General features: G+C 43.6%; 1 protein-coding gene across 4 annotated transcripts in view; it reads right to left on the bottom strand.

Moving 5' to 3' along the window:
* Positions 1 to 17,874, bottom strand: part of SLC38A10 (solute carrier family 38 member 10) — a 79,242-nt gene that overhangs the window by 18,032 nt on the left and 43,336 nt on the right. For all 4 annotated transcript variants that reach the window (XM_044416938.1, XM_044416940.1, XM_044416939.1 and 1 more), the window contains one exon: positions 11,044 to 11,200. In XM_044416938.1, coding sequence (XP_044272873.1) covers positions 11,044 to 11,200 — 157 coding nt within the window. The remainder of the gene's footprint in view (positions 1 to 11,043; positions 11,201 to 17,874) is intronic.

Below are 17,874 nucleotides of genomic sequence, written 5' to 3'. Positions count from 1 at the left end.
CCTTCCTAAAGAAGGCATCTGTGAAATTAAACCTTCGTTAAAATATATATTTTAAAAACCACCTCCCTGCACACACACATTGTCAGGATTGCCACTGTCAATGTACTTTACACTTTTCAAGATGAAATCATTATACTGGATGTTAAGCATACATTGTTCCCCAGTTCAGATACTGGATAAAGAAGAATGTGCTAACTATATCAAATGCTTCATTGACTCAAAAAATTCACCAGGGTAAGCAAGGCCAGCCCCTGGTACTTGGGCTTGGATCCTCTGCTGTCAGTGTGTCCCTGACAAATTAAGCTATAGGACCAAGGAATATATTGCTTAGGGTAAAGCTAAATTGAAATGCTAGCAATTATAATAAGCTATGGGTAGAGGGAATAAGAGACCAAAGTGTCTCCTATCACCCCAAGTGTACCTTAGATATACATCTAAATTGATGTTTGGAAATTAAGCCCAAAATACTCATGCGAACAAGACACAACATACAGTTCTGGGAAACTGAAAATTGGGATTACAATCCTATATTCACTTACCTGGATTAAGTCCCACTGAAATCAGTGCGGATTACTACTGAATGTGTTGTAAGGTGGTGAGAGCAGAGAGGAGGGCAAGAAGAAATGTGCAAATAAACATCCTATAGTATTACTACTTTGTGCTATGATTATGTAAATGCAACACAGAAATTCTGCCTAGCTCTTATACTCCAGACTTTTCTGTCACCTGTCCTGCCTCATTGTCTCCTGTTTTTTCTGAGGATGATGGAACAGAAGCTATATCTCCTCAAATGAAGATATTATGTATACATGGCAAGCCATTTTAAACAGAATGCCCTGTGGTGAAATCTTTTCTTGTGGAGATGCACAAATACAAGATTGTCAATAGTTAGCACAGAAATTATAAAATTAACACTTCTCCAGCCTCCACACTTACACACGGCACAACATGGAACACTTATGATATGAGCCCCTAGAAAGAGATGCCGCTGAGTCAGGGAGATGAAGGCAGTGACACAGTGATTGGGGATGTGAGGGGAAAAAAGACAGTGACCTGCTTATTACAGAATCTCAGCCACCTACCAAAGCAAATGCACCTGAAGGAAGGGAAGAAGCCATTTGATACATCAGGCCTCTGGAGCAAATGGACCTTACTGCAGCTAAGAACAGAAAGGCACTTGGCACAATCACCAGGTGAAGTCGCTTGCTTCTGAGAAGCTTCTTAATACATGGAAATTCTGGGTACATCTAGGCCTCATGCAATATGGAAGAGGAAAAGCTACTGAGAAAAGGCCATCTCACTTTGGTGCTACTTAACTCCATGCACCTGAGCCTGCAGTCACCTAGCATACAATGCAAAACTGTGTTTGAAAGGACCTTCCACCACATTTCCAGGGTCGTGCCCCTACCATTCACAGGGATGCCACCACAGAATGCTGCTCAGTTGGCCCGGATCCTTGATTTTGTGCAGGCCACCATCCAAGAACCAGCCTCATTATGTGGACCACAGAAAAAAAGGAGTGGTTAGATGGGTCTTCGTGTGCTAGGCCAGCAAGAACAAGGAGAGGGCCTTTCCTGCGAGGTCTGTAAACTGTAACTGTTTTCACTTTCACAAGGTTACTGAATGGCATTGGGGAAACTAGTTCACTGTTTCCTCCTGACACACAGACCATAAAACCGAACAAAAAAATGACAGCAGGGCAATAGCTCCTTTTTCTGTGTCGCAGGAGCTATTAAAAGATTGCTCTCCCAAAGCACGAGGGAGTGCTCCAGCGAGCCAAGCTGTTCCAGCAGCTATTAGAAGCTAAGGGAGGAACGGTGCATAATACACGTTTCACACAGAGTCTGGGCTTCTTGTCTGAAGAATAACCGATGCAGAGTTAGGTGGGGAAGGGAGCAGGGGGACAAGCAGGTATGTCCAAAAGGCCTGTCACAGGCACAACCTGCAAGGCTCACACGGCAACACTCCCTGCCCCACCAAATTTTCTCCTGCACTCCCACGGGCCTGCAGGCGAGTCAGATGTCAGGACTGCAGCCTCTCACCGATAACCACACATGACGACCGTAAATTAAACAGACCAGAAATGTACACAAGACACCAAGTTACAGCCATGTCTCATCAGAGGCAAACATGGCAAATCTGACTCGATAGAGGGAAACAGCAACAGCAACAAAACACTGCAGCCAGTTTGGATGGCTTAGAATGATTGTCTGGCATTGCTGGGAAAAGAGCACAGAAAGAATGTGAATCAGGTCTTTGCCACAGAGAAACAGAGAGGGATAAGAACGGTGGCGGTGGCAGCAGCGGCGTGTGTGAAATCTAAGCAATGATGCTCAAGTAAAGAGCTGAAAAAATATTACAAAATCTTAATCTGCCCAGGGAGACCCTCTGGGGGAGGGGAATGTATCTTTCAAAAGCAGAAAGAAATTGCCTAATTAGATTTTTGATTTTTTTTTTAAAGTGGATAATTGCCTTCATGTGCTTTCAAAGGCAGCTTAGCAACCTTTTAATGTACGCATGCACTGTGTGTAATAGCAGAGCCTCTCTGAAAGGGGTTTTATACCTTTCCAAAGAGCGCCTGACAGTAAACCCCCAGCAATGCAGATGGGGGCGTAATGGGCACTTGGGTGTCGTTAGTAAAAACACTATTCAAAGTTTGCTGGTCAATATGTGTTCACATAAAAGGGCAGTGTTCTAATATTCATAATCCCCAGGCCCAAGGGGCAGGGTTTTAATGAAAGTCTGTACAGTTCTGGGCTCTGCAACATCAAAAGCGGCAATAAAAAAAGAAACGAAACCCACCTCCTAGCATACGCTGACAGGCAATAGGCAGGCGGAAAGTACAGCATGGAGAAAGGCACAGCGGAGTGGTGGGGATCGCCTCCACCCATCAATTAAAGGGGGTGAGGGTGGACAAAAGCGGGCCAAAGTCAGGAACATGAGAAAAACTAACTGCATGCTGCTTGACGAGAAAAGCCATGTGTTTCCATGAAAGGGGCATGAAAGGAATATGAAACAGATGTGGGCTTGAGGGAGGGTGTGCTAGTGATGACCAAGCAACACTGCAGCCCTTGCAGGTTTTGAAGGACAGGATGCAGCTGCTTGTGAAGCCAGCCCACCTTGCGAAATCAGCAATGGCAGAGGGAAGGGTGGTGACTCAAACAGAGCAACTCCTTGAAAGATAGCCTCCCGAGGAGGCATGGAAAATGGAAGCATTTGAAGCATTACGGCAGACGGTACTACTCCTCTGGTATGATGGCACCTTCAGTCTGCCTTGAGAGTTGGTCTCCTGTACTATCCAGTTGTTGTTGTTTTTGGGAGGGAGGATTTTCTGCACTGTTTCTTCTCACATACAGCTGAAGGAGTTTCCACATGTGTGGTTTACTTACTGTATCCCTGTGTACCAACCTGGCTTGGTAGGATGGAGGTAGGCAAGATTAGGTTATCCCCTCTCACCTCCCAAGAAGGCAGGCTTCACATGGTTAGTCCTGCCTTTAATTTCTACCTGCTGCTAACCTCAAGAGAGAATGGGAGAGAGACCAGTAGAGGACAGAACAGCAGAGCCAGAAAATAAATCTGGTAAGCCAAAAGTATTCCTTTAGAGTATCATAACTACATAGAGTGAGCAGTGCAGGCCAATTAGGAAAGAAGATTATGTCAGCCACATGAAAGTTGGGGTTGGATACCTCCATCCCATAAATCCAGAATGGACTTTCATGGTAAGCAGCCAACATTCCATTTTCTGGTTGATGGAAGGAACTAAAGATCAGGGCATGGCCTCCTGATCAAGCTATCCTCTTGATCAGTGGGCTAATGGTTGACTCCTATTTGGAGCCAACCAAAGGCTCATGCTTTGGAGAACTCATCTCCTTAAAAGGAACCATGTGATTTCCCCAGTAAGCACTCCAACCCAAAAGACTGGCATCTGTTATTGGTACAATCCTGGTGGAATTCATGACGGAGATTCCCTTCTTGAGAATGGAAAGTTTTTCATACTGGAAGGACAGCTCTACATCTGGGGTGAGTGACATTTCTAGGCAGAAGGAGACATCGTAGTGAGGAAGCATCAAAATGAAGCCACAGAAACACTCTGATGCAGGATATCATGAAGACTAATACTTTAGATCAGCTGACTTTTGCCTGCATATGAATTTGACCTGGTGTAGAAGCTTCTTGATCCATTCTGGGACCAGGAAGATCAGCCTCTTTTCCATGTTTATTTTTGCTCCTAGACAGATTATTGTTCTGGATAATCAAAGGTGACTCTGACTACCTAGGCAAGAAATGTGGTAGGGAACAGTTTCGTCACTTTGGGAAGGGAGCAGCCCAGAGTAGAGTATCATCCAGGTTCAGATGTATTTCTGGAAGTCACTAGCACCATTATGCGTAGCTTCATAAATGCTCCTGGGGCCATGGAAGTGGCTATGAATGTACACATACTTCAGGTATCTCTTCAGCAGATAATGGGACATGAAAGGAAGTCTCTCTTCAGGCAAATGGTTTGTTGCTGTGGAGAGCCTCTTGCATGGACTGGAGAGTTTGCATCTTGAATTTGTGATACACCACAAATTTGTGCAGGCTTTGTAGCTCCTACATCCAGGAGCTGGCTAATCATTTGAGATAAGACTGCCCTCTTGGCTACTGAACTTGAGATGAGAGATGACAGAAGTTTGTTCCTAGAAAGGTGGGTGCACTTTACTCAAAAGCCTTTTCAAGGTATGTGGAGAAGACTCATAATAGCTCCTACTGATACCCTCATTCTATCAGAACTGGCATCTTCCCTTGGAGAACTAGGCAACTGCAAACCTGGAGGTAGAAGAGAGTTGGGGTCTGGAGAAGAAAAAAAAGTGGGACCAGGCTGTTATAAAAGACCTGTCACTCTTTTGTCTCAGAAAATATCCTGCAGAGCTGAACAGAAGGCAAATTTCTTTGGGGGTTTTTCAAACCTTTTATAGTAGATGGCATAACTCTTTGATTGTTTTTAGTATGTCTTTCCTAGCATGTCTTTTAAGGCATCATTCCCGAAAGGTTGAACCTCCTTGAAGAAGGCTGTGGCCAAATTTGCTCTAGGATAAGTGTCTGCATTCCAGTGCTTGAGCCAAATGAAACATCTGGCTGCTGTGGCTGCAGATGACTCTTAAGTAATACTGGTTCCAAATGACAGAGATCTGTATGACTTGATTGGGCATCGATTTAAAGTTCTGTGGTCAAGGTCCTAGATTTAGAAGATCCTCATTCCAAAAGAGAGGAGCCCTGTGGAAAACTGGTGAAGGCTTTAACAGACACAGCTGCAGCAACATAGCTTTTCTGAGAGATATAGCACATTTTCTTCCCCTGGGTCCCTGATGAGAGTGTCTCTCAGGAGTATCCATTAAAGGACCTTGAGATTGTCCATAGCCTGATGTGAGAGAAGTTTTAATTTTGGGGTTACATCAACCTTCTTTCTTCCCAATAGTGGAGCACCCCATTCAATCTTCACTAGTTTGTCAAAAATAGCTGCAAAGGGTATTTCACTGTTTGGTACCTTGGGTTCTGGGAAAACCAATGCTTCTCTTGAACTGATCTCTGAGATGGAGGGTTGTGGATTCTTGGATTGTGGTATTGCTGCAATCTGAGAGAAGCTACAGTCTTGGAGAGAAATGCGGGGAGGAGTCCTCAGTGCTAACAACCTGTCCTTAGAAGAACCTTATATGTGGGCAAGAACTGAACATTTTCCCTCCTCTTTGTCAGAGTCTTCATGCAAAGATTCATTGATTTATGAGATTATTGTTTCTGATTCCCCTTAGGTAATAAGACAGTGGGGTTAGCAGAATCTTGGTTAGAGTCCTCTTAGGAGGATTTAATGGCTGAGGTTTTATACTTAGGTTCTGTTGAGTTTGTCCCGGTTTTGTCTAAATCTCTTTTGTTAATCTTCTTAGATCTCAAGGAATGAGGCACTGGAGAAAGAGAAGTGGAGTTGTCAGAAGAGAACTAGATGTTATCACTCCTGGGAGACAAAACGTTACCCCTGTTGCAAACACTGGCTAGTAATTTTGTCCCGCAAATCACCCTTTTGGTTTTCTGAATAAACAAGCCCTCATTAAAAGAAGGGAGTGGTCTGGGTTGTGCCATAGCTAAAATTGGCAGTGATTATGGGAACATTGGGTAAATGGAGAAAGACTATGAGACCTGGTTAGGAACCCAGGATCTACAGCAATAAACTGGTTCTGTACTTGGCCATTTTAAAGCATAAAACAGAACAGGTAAAAGGAAATCTCCAGATCCAGCACTGTACAAATACACAATAGCAATATCAATGTTGATACCATTCTGATAGCAAATTATGCTTTTCAGGTTTCATGTAAGAAATTAATTTTGTTTTAGTAAGGGCTGTAATAAGTATTTATCTTACATCTTCTCTTGCTGAAAAGGAGCAGATTGGTTGAAACACTTCTGGGATACTGTTATTGTGTATTTCTATTGCTTTGGATTTGGAAATTAATAATGTAACTATGCAAAGCCTATCTATGTGATGGATTGAGGATCATTTTTCAATTGCTAATCAATTGCTTAAATTTAATTGAGACATTAGCATTTATATTAATCTCTTGTCATATTTTTCTATAGACATAACTTTTCCCCTATTGTTTTTTTTTTAAATGACCAAGCTGGATAGAAGCCACTGGAGGGAGAGGGACAGGAGGCAAGGGGTGAAGATGGTGCTGCTGGAGCAGAGAATCATTTTCACTTGAATGCATCAAGGGTATATACATGAGAGAGACTCCTCCTCTTGACCTTGGATTAAAGGTTCAAGGTGGCTGTCTCCCAAACTGGAGGCAAGAGGCCTTCTCCTCAACACAGGAACTAAGCCTTCTACTCTGATGTTGTGTAGGGAAGTGCAAAACTCTTTGGGATCAAGGGAACTTCCTTGGCAACGGTCTCCTGGGGTGTGAAGTGAGCACTGCCACTGCATGTTTCCTCCTGCAGGAGGGGTTCTGGAGGCTCTGGAGCAGTAAGCGGGCTGGATTTGGCATCAGTGGGGCTGCAGGCTGTGGACGTGCTTTCAGTGGAGGTGTACCGCACAGGACAGGGTTTTGACATCCCTCTTAGATGTATGTCTAAGGAGGTCCTCCTCCTCTTTTTCAGTTTGGCATACTTGGCTGCAAAAGAGGAATTCTCCCCGCTGGACAGAGGATGGGAAAAGTGAAAAAGAAAGCTTTTTTTTTTTTTTTTTTTTAAAGAGAGGCTGAGAAAGACACCAGTAAGAAATGATCAGGCCTGAAAAAGAGCAATTTACCATTTTTTAAAAATAAGATGAAAAGAGCTGTGAGAGCAGTGACTGTCCTGGGTAAAGACAGGCAACATGGAAAGCCCTGGACTTCCTTCACAGTTCACAAATTATGAGATCCTTGCCTTCCTGGGCAGGGAGAGAAGATAAACTAGTCCTTGGATGCCTTCACCAACCTGGCAATGATTTGTGGTTCCCACCAGTGGTAGCCACATTCCACCAATTCTACCTGATGAAAAGCCTGCAGTCCTGCATCCAATGAGGTCCTTGTGGCCATGATTCATGCCTCTTTTCCCACAAAACCAGTGAAGACAAGTCACCCAGAACACATGATGCAAGTGTTCTGGTTCCCTGTAAACTGGGCACAATTCAAGGTGCTGGCTATAAATGATAACGCCCTGAACAATTTAGAGACAACAAGCACCTGCCTTGCATTCCTTTATAATCCCTGAGAGGCCCCCTTAATAATATAATCTGTGCAACATGTTCAGCCAGCACTAAACTGGTCACAAAAAGGCCCATCTTCTGTGAAAATTATGGAACTCCTTCTCACAGCAGACTTGTCAGTGGACACACCTGAAGAAGCACCATAAAGCCAGTGTAAAGTCAGGAGGACTCACGGTGGAGTCATTTTTCCTGAAGGTGGATGGTGACCTAAGTGATGCTTACTACTTCAACATTTGAATGTAAAATGTTCACTCAGATTCTGTAGGCCTGAGCAGAAGAGTGTTTCACAGCTTCCATTCTAGCTATATGCATATGTCTTATGTGGAATTAATTTGGATGCTGCATTTTCTGGATCCATGCTGAACCAACCATTGGAGTTTTCTAAATCTGTCACTACAAAAGACTAACCAGTCGAAATGTGTTTGACAAACAGTAATATTAACTTTAACAGATTGTCCTTGTTACATGAGCCCATAAAGACTGTAATAGGACTATGATGTGTCTTCTCTTATTTAATACATTTTCTGTACTACTGTGAATCTTTTGTTCACTAAAGGAGAAATCCTATGCATGTATGCATACCCCAGACACCCAAGGCCACTGTCAGATTTTTTTTTCTGGGGAGTGCTGGCAGCTGTAGGCCTCTTTTTCTATCTGACTCATATCTTCTGCTATGAATTTTTAGGTATATATAAGAAAGCATTTTACTGATACAGCACTGATATTTTTGTATAAAATTTGCAGTTCTTTCTTACTATCTCAGTTTTCTCGGGTTTCAATTGGTTGTTATTTTTCTAGCTTGAACCTCGAGCACTAAAAGGCCTATTTGCTAGGCAGAATTTCAGGGCTAAGCTGGAAAAGGGTGGCGAACTTTTAAACAGTAATAACGTTATTCTTTCCCACCCCTCCTTAAAGTATGTGGATAGGGCTATTCACAAATGAATGAGTGAATGAATTACTATAAAATATTAATTTAGAAAAAAGGCAAAGGCTACTTTGGCTCATTGTCTCTACCCCATTTCAGTCAACGTGACTAAACACCCACAAAAAGGCATAAGTAGCATGAGGGAGGCCCAAGTACATTTCTCAGTGTCAAAAATGAAAATTGTTTGGAGGTACAGAACTGGAAAACCTGCCCCAGCAGTCAACTGTGTAACTGCGCATTAGCTGGTAGGAAAGCCGATAGAAAAGATTCTGGAAATTTGGAAGGAACGCTGAGAGACAAGATTCTGGTGGTCACATGCACATAAGCATGTGGATGGGGCTCTGGGAAAGTCATCAAGCTGCTCCTCCAAAGTGAAAGGTATCATTTGTCTTCCTCCAAGGCAGCAAGCTTGCTCAATCCAAGAGTAGACCACTTTTCAGCCCTGAAGGCCACATCATAAATATACCATGAACGGGAAAACTACAGCTAATTTGTTTACTTCAGTTGCGTGTAATTAACAATTTGCACATCCATTTGATCAAACCGGAAGATACTGAGCTACAGTTAATGCACAAGCTACACCTATTCTCACTTATCCTATGCACCCTTCTTGTTCTGAATTTGCCATCTTCGGCTTTGATCAAGCCCTTTAAAGTTGCTGACAGAAATCATGGGAACTGTAATACAGTACATTTCATGGGTTTAAAAATAAATAAAAATGGGTAGCCTGTTTTCGAATGTATTGCTGCTGCTATGAAAGCAACTCCTTTAAAAAAGATATAAACTAGGATTCTCGGAACCTTAATGAAATCCCACAGGATACACAAATATCCCTCTGAAGATGCATGTGTATTACAGTGCTGCCGAGCTTCAAATGACAGATAATACTCAGTAAAACCCGAAGGGCGTGGCAAACCCAGGCTGAGTCTGAGTTCCATTGAGTTATAACAGAGTTGCTTTCTACACTTCTCTGTTTTTGTTGGGTTTGCAAAGAAAGAGCATCAGAGATCTTCTGCCATTTGCGAAGGAGAAATGCAGTTTTAATTTGAGAACCTTAATTCCAGAGCATTAGTGGCCCACGAACATCATGTGTTTGAGGTTATACCCCCAAATCACATGAAATGTAGGAAGTTCCTTGAGCCATCAATGCTCTGAAGCTCTTAATATTCTCTAATCAAATTGTAATTTAAGGTATAGTTTTAATTAGCGACTCTTGCGTAGTTCTAGAGCATCACTGGCAGTGGATCAAGGAGTGCCATTCTCTTCTTGCAGTTTAGACATATAAAATAAAAGCATGTGGAGTTCCTTGAGCTACTGATATGTTGATTCTTTGATTAAAACTGCAGCCATCCTCTTTAAAAAGGGGAAGATCTCTTTTTGGCAAAAACGAATAGTTAAATAGCTGCTCCTCCCTTCAAAATGGGTGGAAGTGGCAAAAAAAAGGAGGAAGGAGGATTCTGTTTGGTGTTCGTGAGGTGTAAACAGTTCAGAGTAGCACCCAAGAATAGTATTGCCAAGGGCTCTAGCATCTCAGAAATGGTCCATTCAGACAGCAACAGGTTGATTCTTTACAGACTCCAACACACTGCCTTCGCCTACTTCCTTTTCAGTCCTCATAATATTTCAAGCCACTGGAGAACAGCCCCTGGCCCCATAGCAGTCACCTCAAGAGGAACAGGCAAAAAAGGAATGGGTTGGGGGAGAGAAAAAGGACATGGCTTGAGACAAGGGTCAGCAGAGGATCAGCTGACATCCGTTTGTCATGGCCTTGGGAGGCTGGGACTACAGCTGTGCCAGGCTGTAATTTTACCCACAATCTAAGCAAACAAATAATAAATAATGCAAACCAGTAAACAAAGCCAAGACATAATCATAGGCTTTGTCAGGACTAAAACTAGTTCCAAATTTATATCCTGGCCAAAGATATAAAGGAGAGGAACAAGAAAGGAGGCTTCCATAAATTTACATAACTTTTTAGCATGATGAATGAGTCACTGTGGAAACCCTGGAAAATACATCATTGGCAGAAAGGGTGGAAACAACACAGTTTCGGCAGCTGGTGTCCTTCCTACAGGTGCCTGGGCAGTGCTGTCTCTAGATTTCAAAGTCCTTGAGTATAGGCTTAAGTAGTTTCTAACTTAATTTACAGGGAGCATCATACTCCACTGCCCCTCCACACTGCAACTCTCCTCCACAAAAGGACAAACATATGCCAACACCCCATCTCCTGAATTTTAAAAACAAGCTCAAGAAATATTCAAGTTGACAGCCATAACCTTTTTTGAAAACCTGTGCTTTTATTGTGTAAGGGGGATGCGACCACTTCACATAGATTTGAGTGCAACGGCATTTAAAAGGATTCTGGCAAGCCTTTTGGAGCAAGGCACAAGAACATGGCACATACCTGCAAGCTTGATAGAATCCTGGTCCAATACTTCCTTGATTTCTCCTGGCAGTTTACCTGGTTCTACAGCTTCTATTTTTGTCCGGGTGTCTTGAGTTGCAGATAAGGTGGTGTACGTGCTAATGATCAATACTCCCAAGCCAATCCATAGTATGATCTGTGCAAGAAAAATGTCAGATCCTTTAAAGCCAAGTACAAAGAAAGACAGTGTGTGTGTGGAGGGGGGGAGCAGGAGGAGGGAGAGAAGGTCATTTAATGTGAAGCCAAAGAACTGGCTTGCTCTGTCAAGCCAATATGCCAACTTCAGCCATCTCAGCTCTGCAGTGCCTGACTGTACATGTGCCCCCTTTTCTTTCTGCACTCGGTCCTCCCTCTGAACTCCTAAACTCCCTTTCATACCATTCCTTCTGTACCCAGCTGCTCTCTCAGGCTTTCTTTTCCTTTCCAGTTCATCTACCTGCTCCTTCCCTATATCCTCCTGCCTGCCCCACCCCTCTCTGTGACCTAAGAAACTCAGCCAAAGGCGGCTGGAGCCTCTTTGCCCTGCCCCGCAGTGCTTCTTGTGACATGAGGGCAACTCAACCAACCAAAGATGGCATCATCAGAAACAGAATCCCACAGTACAGTACAGTACAGATTATTTCTCATTTAAATGGTGCTTTGCACTGAACTCACTGACAGTTCATTACAACAAAAACTAAGCATGCAAGTACTTTGGTATCAAAGGAGTTTAAGTGTGTTTCAAGCACATAGATGCCAAAGGAATTCCATCTGCTTACATTTTTCTGGATTGAACACTCTAATCTAGAGATGGGGACTCTCAAACCTGTGCAAGAAGGGGTAGGGGGAGATACAGTCCATGGAGGGGGGCAGCTAACACACCATAAAATATACATAGGAAGTTCCTAGCCTTGGGGAAGGTACAGTCCATTTGGGGAAATAACTTGTGCATATGTAGAGATTCACAGAAACTTTCTTCCTGACTTTAACAAAATCATCTGTATAATATGCCTTCCCCTTCCTAAAGTACATCCAGTTTGCATGCTGTAATGTTCTGTAGCCCCAAATGGAAAAAAAAATAAGGTTGATATTTGAGATCTGGGAAAGGGGGAGCAGGGAAGAAAACAAATACTGGGCACCAGTGTGGCCCCCTAGGCCTCAGACTGTATTGCAATGCAACAAAGCAAGCAAGAATGGCATCTAGCATTTGACATGTGTGATCTCATCAACTATTCTTGGCAGCTGAGATGTGCATGGAGGGGCTGCACCTAGCCAACTTGAAACAAGTCTGACATCAAATATACAAGTCTGAATCTGAAAGTCTCAGATTCTGCTTTAAAACAGAAAGTTTCCAATTATCATGGTCTGTTGAGGGACTTGAAAACAAGGGAACAACATGTGCTCACTACTCAGAAACCAAAAGGAATGAACTGCAGTTTCCAAATTGTCAGAAGGAGGACTTTTCCACGCCTCCCTGTTTCTTCAGTATGCTTCCTTGCCCAATCAATTGACTCTCCAACACCCTGCTCATTTCTTCTTTGCTTCTGTATTGATCCCCATCCTATGATTTTGCAAGTAGAATCAGGAGAATTATGTAAATCAATGTAATAGTACTTGAGTTTGCATGATTGTTCACAGCATTTGGTAGAAGAATTGGAAGGCTTTTTGGGAGGAGGGCATTTGAGAGTGAAACAATGAGATTTCCTGGTCACCACCTCAAAGCTTCATTGCTTGCATACAGACCTCACACACCACTTTAATATAAGACATCCCTGCAAGTTTCAGTAATTTATGGGATACTGGATAGGGGTGATCAGCTGAGCAGTTACACAATAATAACTGATAAACAATATGGACATCAGTAGGGCTTGCCTTGCTTGAGCTGCCAAGATCCAAATGAAAAAAGATACTGGTGGGGGCGGGGGGGAGGGAGGGAGGGGAGAGCGGGTGGGTTGTTGGCTGACAGTGAAGGAGATTTAATTAAACTCTGATGTATTATTTTTACCTAGTTAATCACTGTAATTGTCACTGCAAGGGCTTTACATAGAACCTGGTCTGCATGTCAACGACGCCACTATTATAGGCACTGGGAGAACAGAGGGAGCGTGTTAAAAAAATGCCAGTAATGCTGGCCAGAAGGTGGCAAAGCAGCCAGTAGGGATGCAGCAAAGGGGTCATTAGGACATAATGGCGCTTTGCTATTTGTCCTCCCCACCTCAAAGAGATATGACAGAGCAAGCAAAGGAGTGGTATGTCAGCACAGGCTTCTCTGGAAAAAGACGTCCCTTGAAGGGGTGCAGGGAGCAGGCACCAATCCTCAGCACAGAGAAATAGCAACCATCGAGCCGTTCCTGTCATTGTCATTTGAAGACGGACCTTCTCAAGTGGATTCCCCCGGAAAACCACGCCTCTCACTTACTCAGGAAAGGCCCCCATGAAACCCCCGCTCTTCTTCCAGGATTGCAGACCTTTATTCACGCCCCAGCAAGCCTCTTTTGGGGCAGCCAGTTCTTGAGATAGGCAAGTCCACCTTCCTGGCCACTAGGTCTACACCTGAAGCTATACAGGCAATGACAGTCCATGTGCAGACGGAAGACTGAAGGAGCCACTTTCTCTAAGCTTGCCAAGCATCAAGCTAGCCAATACGCCGGAAGTGCAGGGCATGGGCAACACGGGCTTTGATATTTTCTGCTTTACAGCCCACAGGTTCTCAGTACAGCCTGAAGCCACACTGACCCATAATCACAGTCAAGCATTTCCTGTGCTCTTTCCTCAAGGAAACACTGTGGATTAATGGCAGAGCTAGCAGGTATAATGGAGAGAAAATGGGGTAGGCTGCAGAGTGTGTGGGGGGTAGCGGGGAAGAGGGCAAGCGGCAAAGTTCTTCACAGAGGCCGGGCCAACACAAAGCCAGATGGCAATCAGTTATAGACATTTCACAGAATTAGCTTCCACAAGCGGTTTCTCACAGATTTTATTGGGGAAGAGATCTGGAGGACATCAAATGAATTGTTCTGCAATTTAGAATTTGTAGGAACAGGTGGTACATCCACAGAGAAAGGGAAAGACACTTAGAGATAGTGATTGGCAAGGTTCGCTCATGAAAAACAACACCAAGAACCAGAGCGAATGGAGAGATCAAGGGCTTGAACTGCTACCAAAGAAATGATCGGATGACGTGGTGGACGGGGAAGGAGACCAAAAGAAGACATAGATGAATTGAAAAATGGGAGCAGGTATTCAGCCATTCTGAAAAACCGAAAGATCAAGACAACCAAACATCCACATATGTTAGAAGAGTTGGCAGCTCTTGGTAAGAATCTTTACAGGGCTGACACAAGAAACTTGAATCCCTGGGCAAGGGTCATGGAAGAAAAGGCAGGAAAATGGTGAGCCATTCCCACCAAGAATGTGAGTCTGTGAGTGGGAGTGCAGGAACAGTCAATATCCTGCCGGGCTCCAAACATTTGGAATTTGTGCCCTCAGCATTGACCTTGTCCACTTCCTGCTTGTCTGAGGATTGCAGGCCTCAGCACTGGGTACGAATAAAAATAGAATTTGTGCCATCCGTTGAATGAAAAAAACATGCACAGAAAGAGAATTTCTGCTAATGGTTCCTGAGGGGAAGGAAGGGAAGTTACCCACACTCTTATTTTGAGACCTTGAAAAAAATATTCCCTGTCCCAGGATAAAGAAGACAGTCCTGATTTTGAATCTTCACTGTCATGTTTCTTGCTTTTTCTTTCATCCAATCTTGAGCTCTGTTCCTGTACGAGGCACAAATACCCCATCAGAAAATAGATTAGGTATTAATTCAATTCTTCAGTCTAATTCATCTGCATTGCATTAATCCTAATGATAATTAAAATCAGTTTTCCAGAAGCCCACTACCACAGCTATTTGAGCAGATATTTACTGAAGTTTCTTTTGAACAAAGAAATGATGCTATACTTTGGAAAATTATCTTAAGCACACTGCCCTTTCAAAAGAGGTACACATCCCTGCTTAAAACAAACCCATCAGTTCTCAGCTGGTTTGTATGTCTTTCAAAGAGCAAGTGTTGGGCTGGAAGAGATCTAGAGTTACTTGTGTGCAAAACACACCCTTGCACTGAAGCCTGTGTAGTGTAACAGACCTAAGATGAGAGATCCTGGTTCATCTCTCATCACTCATGCATTTCACCACGAACAGCTTGGTAGCAGTTTAACCTAACCCACAGGTTGTTGTAAAGGTCAGGGCAGTGGAATTATGAATGCTGCTCTTAGCTCCTTAAAAGAGCAGAAGCCCCCCTCCCTTTTAATACAAGTATAAAGAGCATCGCAAGCTGCCTTAGACCAAGTCAGACCAATAATCCATCTAGCTCACCACTGTCATCGACGACTGGCATTGTAGCTTTCCATTGTTTCAGGCCAGGGTCTTTTCCAGCACTGCCAGGGATTGACTATGGGGGCCTTTTGCATGCAAAGCATGTCCCCTGCCACTGGGCAACAGCCTTTCCAAAATGCAGGAAGCTGCCTTCCACCAAGTCGGAATATTGATCTATATCAAGCCTGTTAATTGTCTAGGAATGGTACAGCACTCTCTGAAGCCTTACACCAAAGGTGTTTTGCATCATCTGTCACATTATCCTGATAAAAGAAAATGCCTGGATTGAACCTGGAAACTTCTATAAGCAAAAGCATGTGCTCTACCAGTGAGTCCCAGCTCCTTCCCATTCAAACAAACAAACAAACTTAAAAATAGATGCGAATTAGGGCATTTGACTGTTTCGTTTTCAGCATGCAATTATGTCAGGAGTTGATGCTAGGCATGGGAATGGGGATGTTGCTAGTATGGGTGTGCTGGCTTCTGAGTTAATAAGATTAATACACTGAAGAAGGCAAATAAAAATAATGAGAAAGCAGGGTACAAACACTCCTGGCAACATCTCAAGAAGGGACATCCATGCACATATGAAAGGAAGTTGGGAGCAGGAAGCTAGGACTTCAATTTCTGTATTTGCTGCTGCAATTCTCACTGCTGATAAGAGAAGCTATTATTATTATTAGTAGTAGTATAATTAGTAGTATTAGTATTATTATTATTATTAAAAAGTGACTTCTCTCTTTGGCAGTGAGAGCAGCTGTAACAAAGCAGCAAGCTGAACTGTTGTAATATGCACTATTCTCTCCTATGCATCCTTGTCCCATCCTCTGTGGAAAAACAACTTTAGCTTCTCTGGGATATCAATTTCATCAAGCACAGAGCCAGCACACAGAGCCAGCACACCAATAAAGCCCAGGTGGCTGGCTTCAGTTTTTCACGCAGTTAAAGCTGAAAACTCAATGATCTTTGCTACATTCAAGCATCTCATCACCCATGTTTCTGACTCTTTTCTTCACAGCAGATCCTTTGCTTTCCCTGCCTAGGTCAGCAGCCTAGCTGATAAGCGTTTGGTGCATTTAACATGGCCACGGGTCTTCAGCAAAAGATCTGGGAGGCTGCTTCAAACCAGTGTGCGAGCTTTAGCCTCCCACAGCTCTGTAAATTCCTGCAGGGTGGCACGGCTCCTCTCTGTTCTGATCCCCATTCTCTTCTCATACTCCTACTCCTGGCCTTCACCTGATTCTCTGAGCCACTCCCAATCTTCCCCTATTCTTCCTTGGCATGCTCAGGACCTTCTATCTGCCATGCCAGCCTATGGCAACCAGAAGCCCTTCTGACTGCTCAGCCTATTCGTGAGAAGCCAGGCAAATGAGCCAATCACTGGCAATTGAGCCGATCACTGGCAGAGACTTTACTATCACAAAATCCCTGAGCACGTAACAAAATATTGATTGCTTGAAAAGGTTGGCCACCATTCTGACACTTGTGAAGCTATCCTGGAACCTCATGTTTCTCATTCCCCCTGGAAAAGCTTAATTTATTAATTTCCAGAAGAATACCACTCCCCAGCACAGGCTTTCTGAAAGGGTTAATATCTAAAAATGCCCACTTCCCATTTGCAGGTGACAGACCATTAAATATAATGGAGATGACAAGGCATCTGTAGGCAATGAGCAGAAGTGACCTCAATGGAATAAAAAAAAAGTATCCTCTCTTTTTCTTGAGCTTCCCGTAATGCAGGCAAAGTAATTAACAAGATGGCTGTGAGAGCACTTAAATAAAAATAAAGGAACTTTGTCTGCTTCTGTGTCACCCATGGGTTATAGTGGGGGGGACTGTCACAGAATGACAATGAACTGAAGCTGATATTGGGGTAGTCTGAGGCATGATGAGATGCCAGTGGCTAAAGGACCCATTCCCTGACAGACGGTCTTCAGGGTTTAGAGCTGGAGGCACTGGGAAGCGCCTTGAGCCTCATGGAGAAATCAGCAGCCGTGAGTGTCAAATGCAAAGCACCAAAACCTTAGAACAAAAGCATCAAAAGGGAGAGAAAAAAGCCAGGAAACAAGAGACCAATGAGGAAATTCCCAAAGAAAAGGTAACATTTAAGTGGTGGTTCAACCCAAAAAAACCCCTTGAAAATCATAGCTCATTTTGGAACAGTGTCCCTGTCTTCCCCCATGCAACACCTTGCAGCAATTGTTTTAAAATATATGCCATGCCTCTGCTTTCCAGGGCTTTAGGGCATGAAGCAAATATGCTCATCCTCCTGGGCTACATCATCCTATCCAACAGCCTGGTGGAACATTTTTCCAGGCTTGCTCCCTGTTCTTACACACGCCTAGATTTTCCAGCCTCATCTCATAATACCAACACACTGAGACACACAATGACATTGCTAACCTCAGGATAGACAAAAGGGAATACTGCATCAGTAACTTATGAGATTCACTGCTGCAGAAGGGG

This window comes from Varanus komodoensis, unplaced genomic scaffold (assembly GCF_004798865.1).
Source record: "Varanus komodoensis strain SLA01 unplaced genomic scaffold, ASM479886v1 scaffold84, whole genome shotgun sequence".
NCBI lineage: Eukaryota > Metazoa > Chordata > Lepidosauria > Squamata > Varanidae > Varanus > Varanus komodoensis.
Note: the sequence above shows the minus strand (reverse complement) of the source record. Positions and strands in the feature narration are given on the sequence as shown.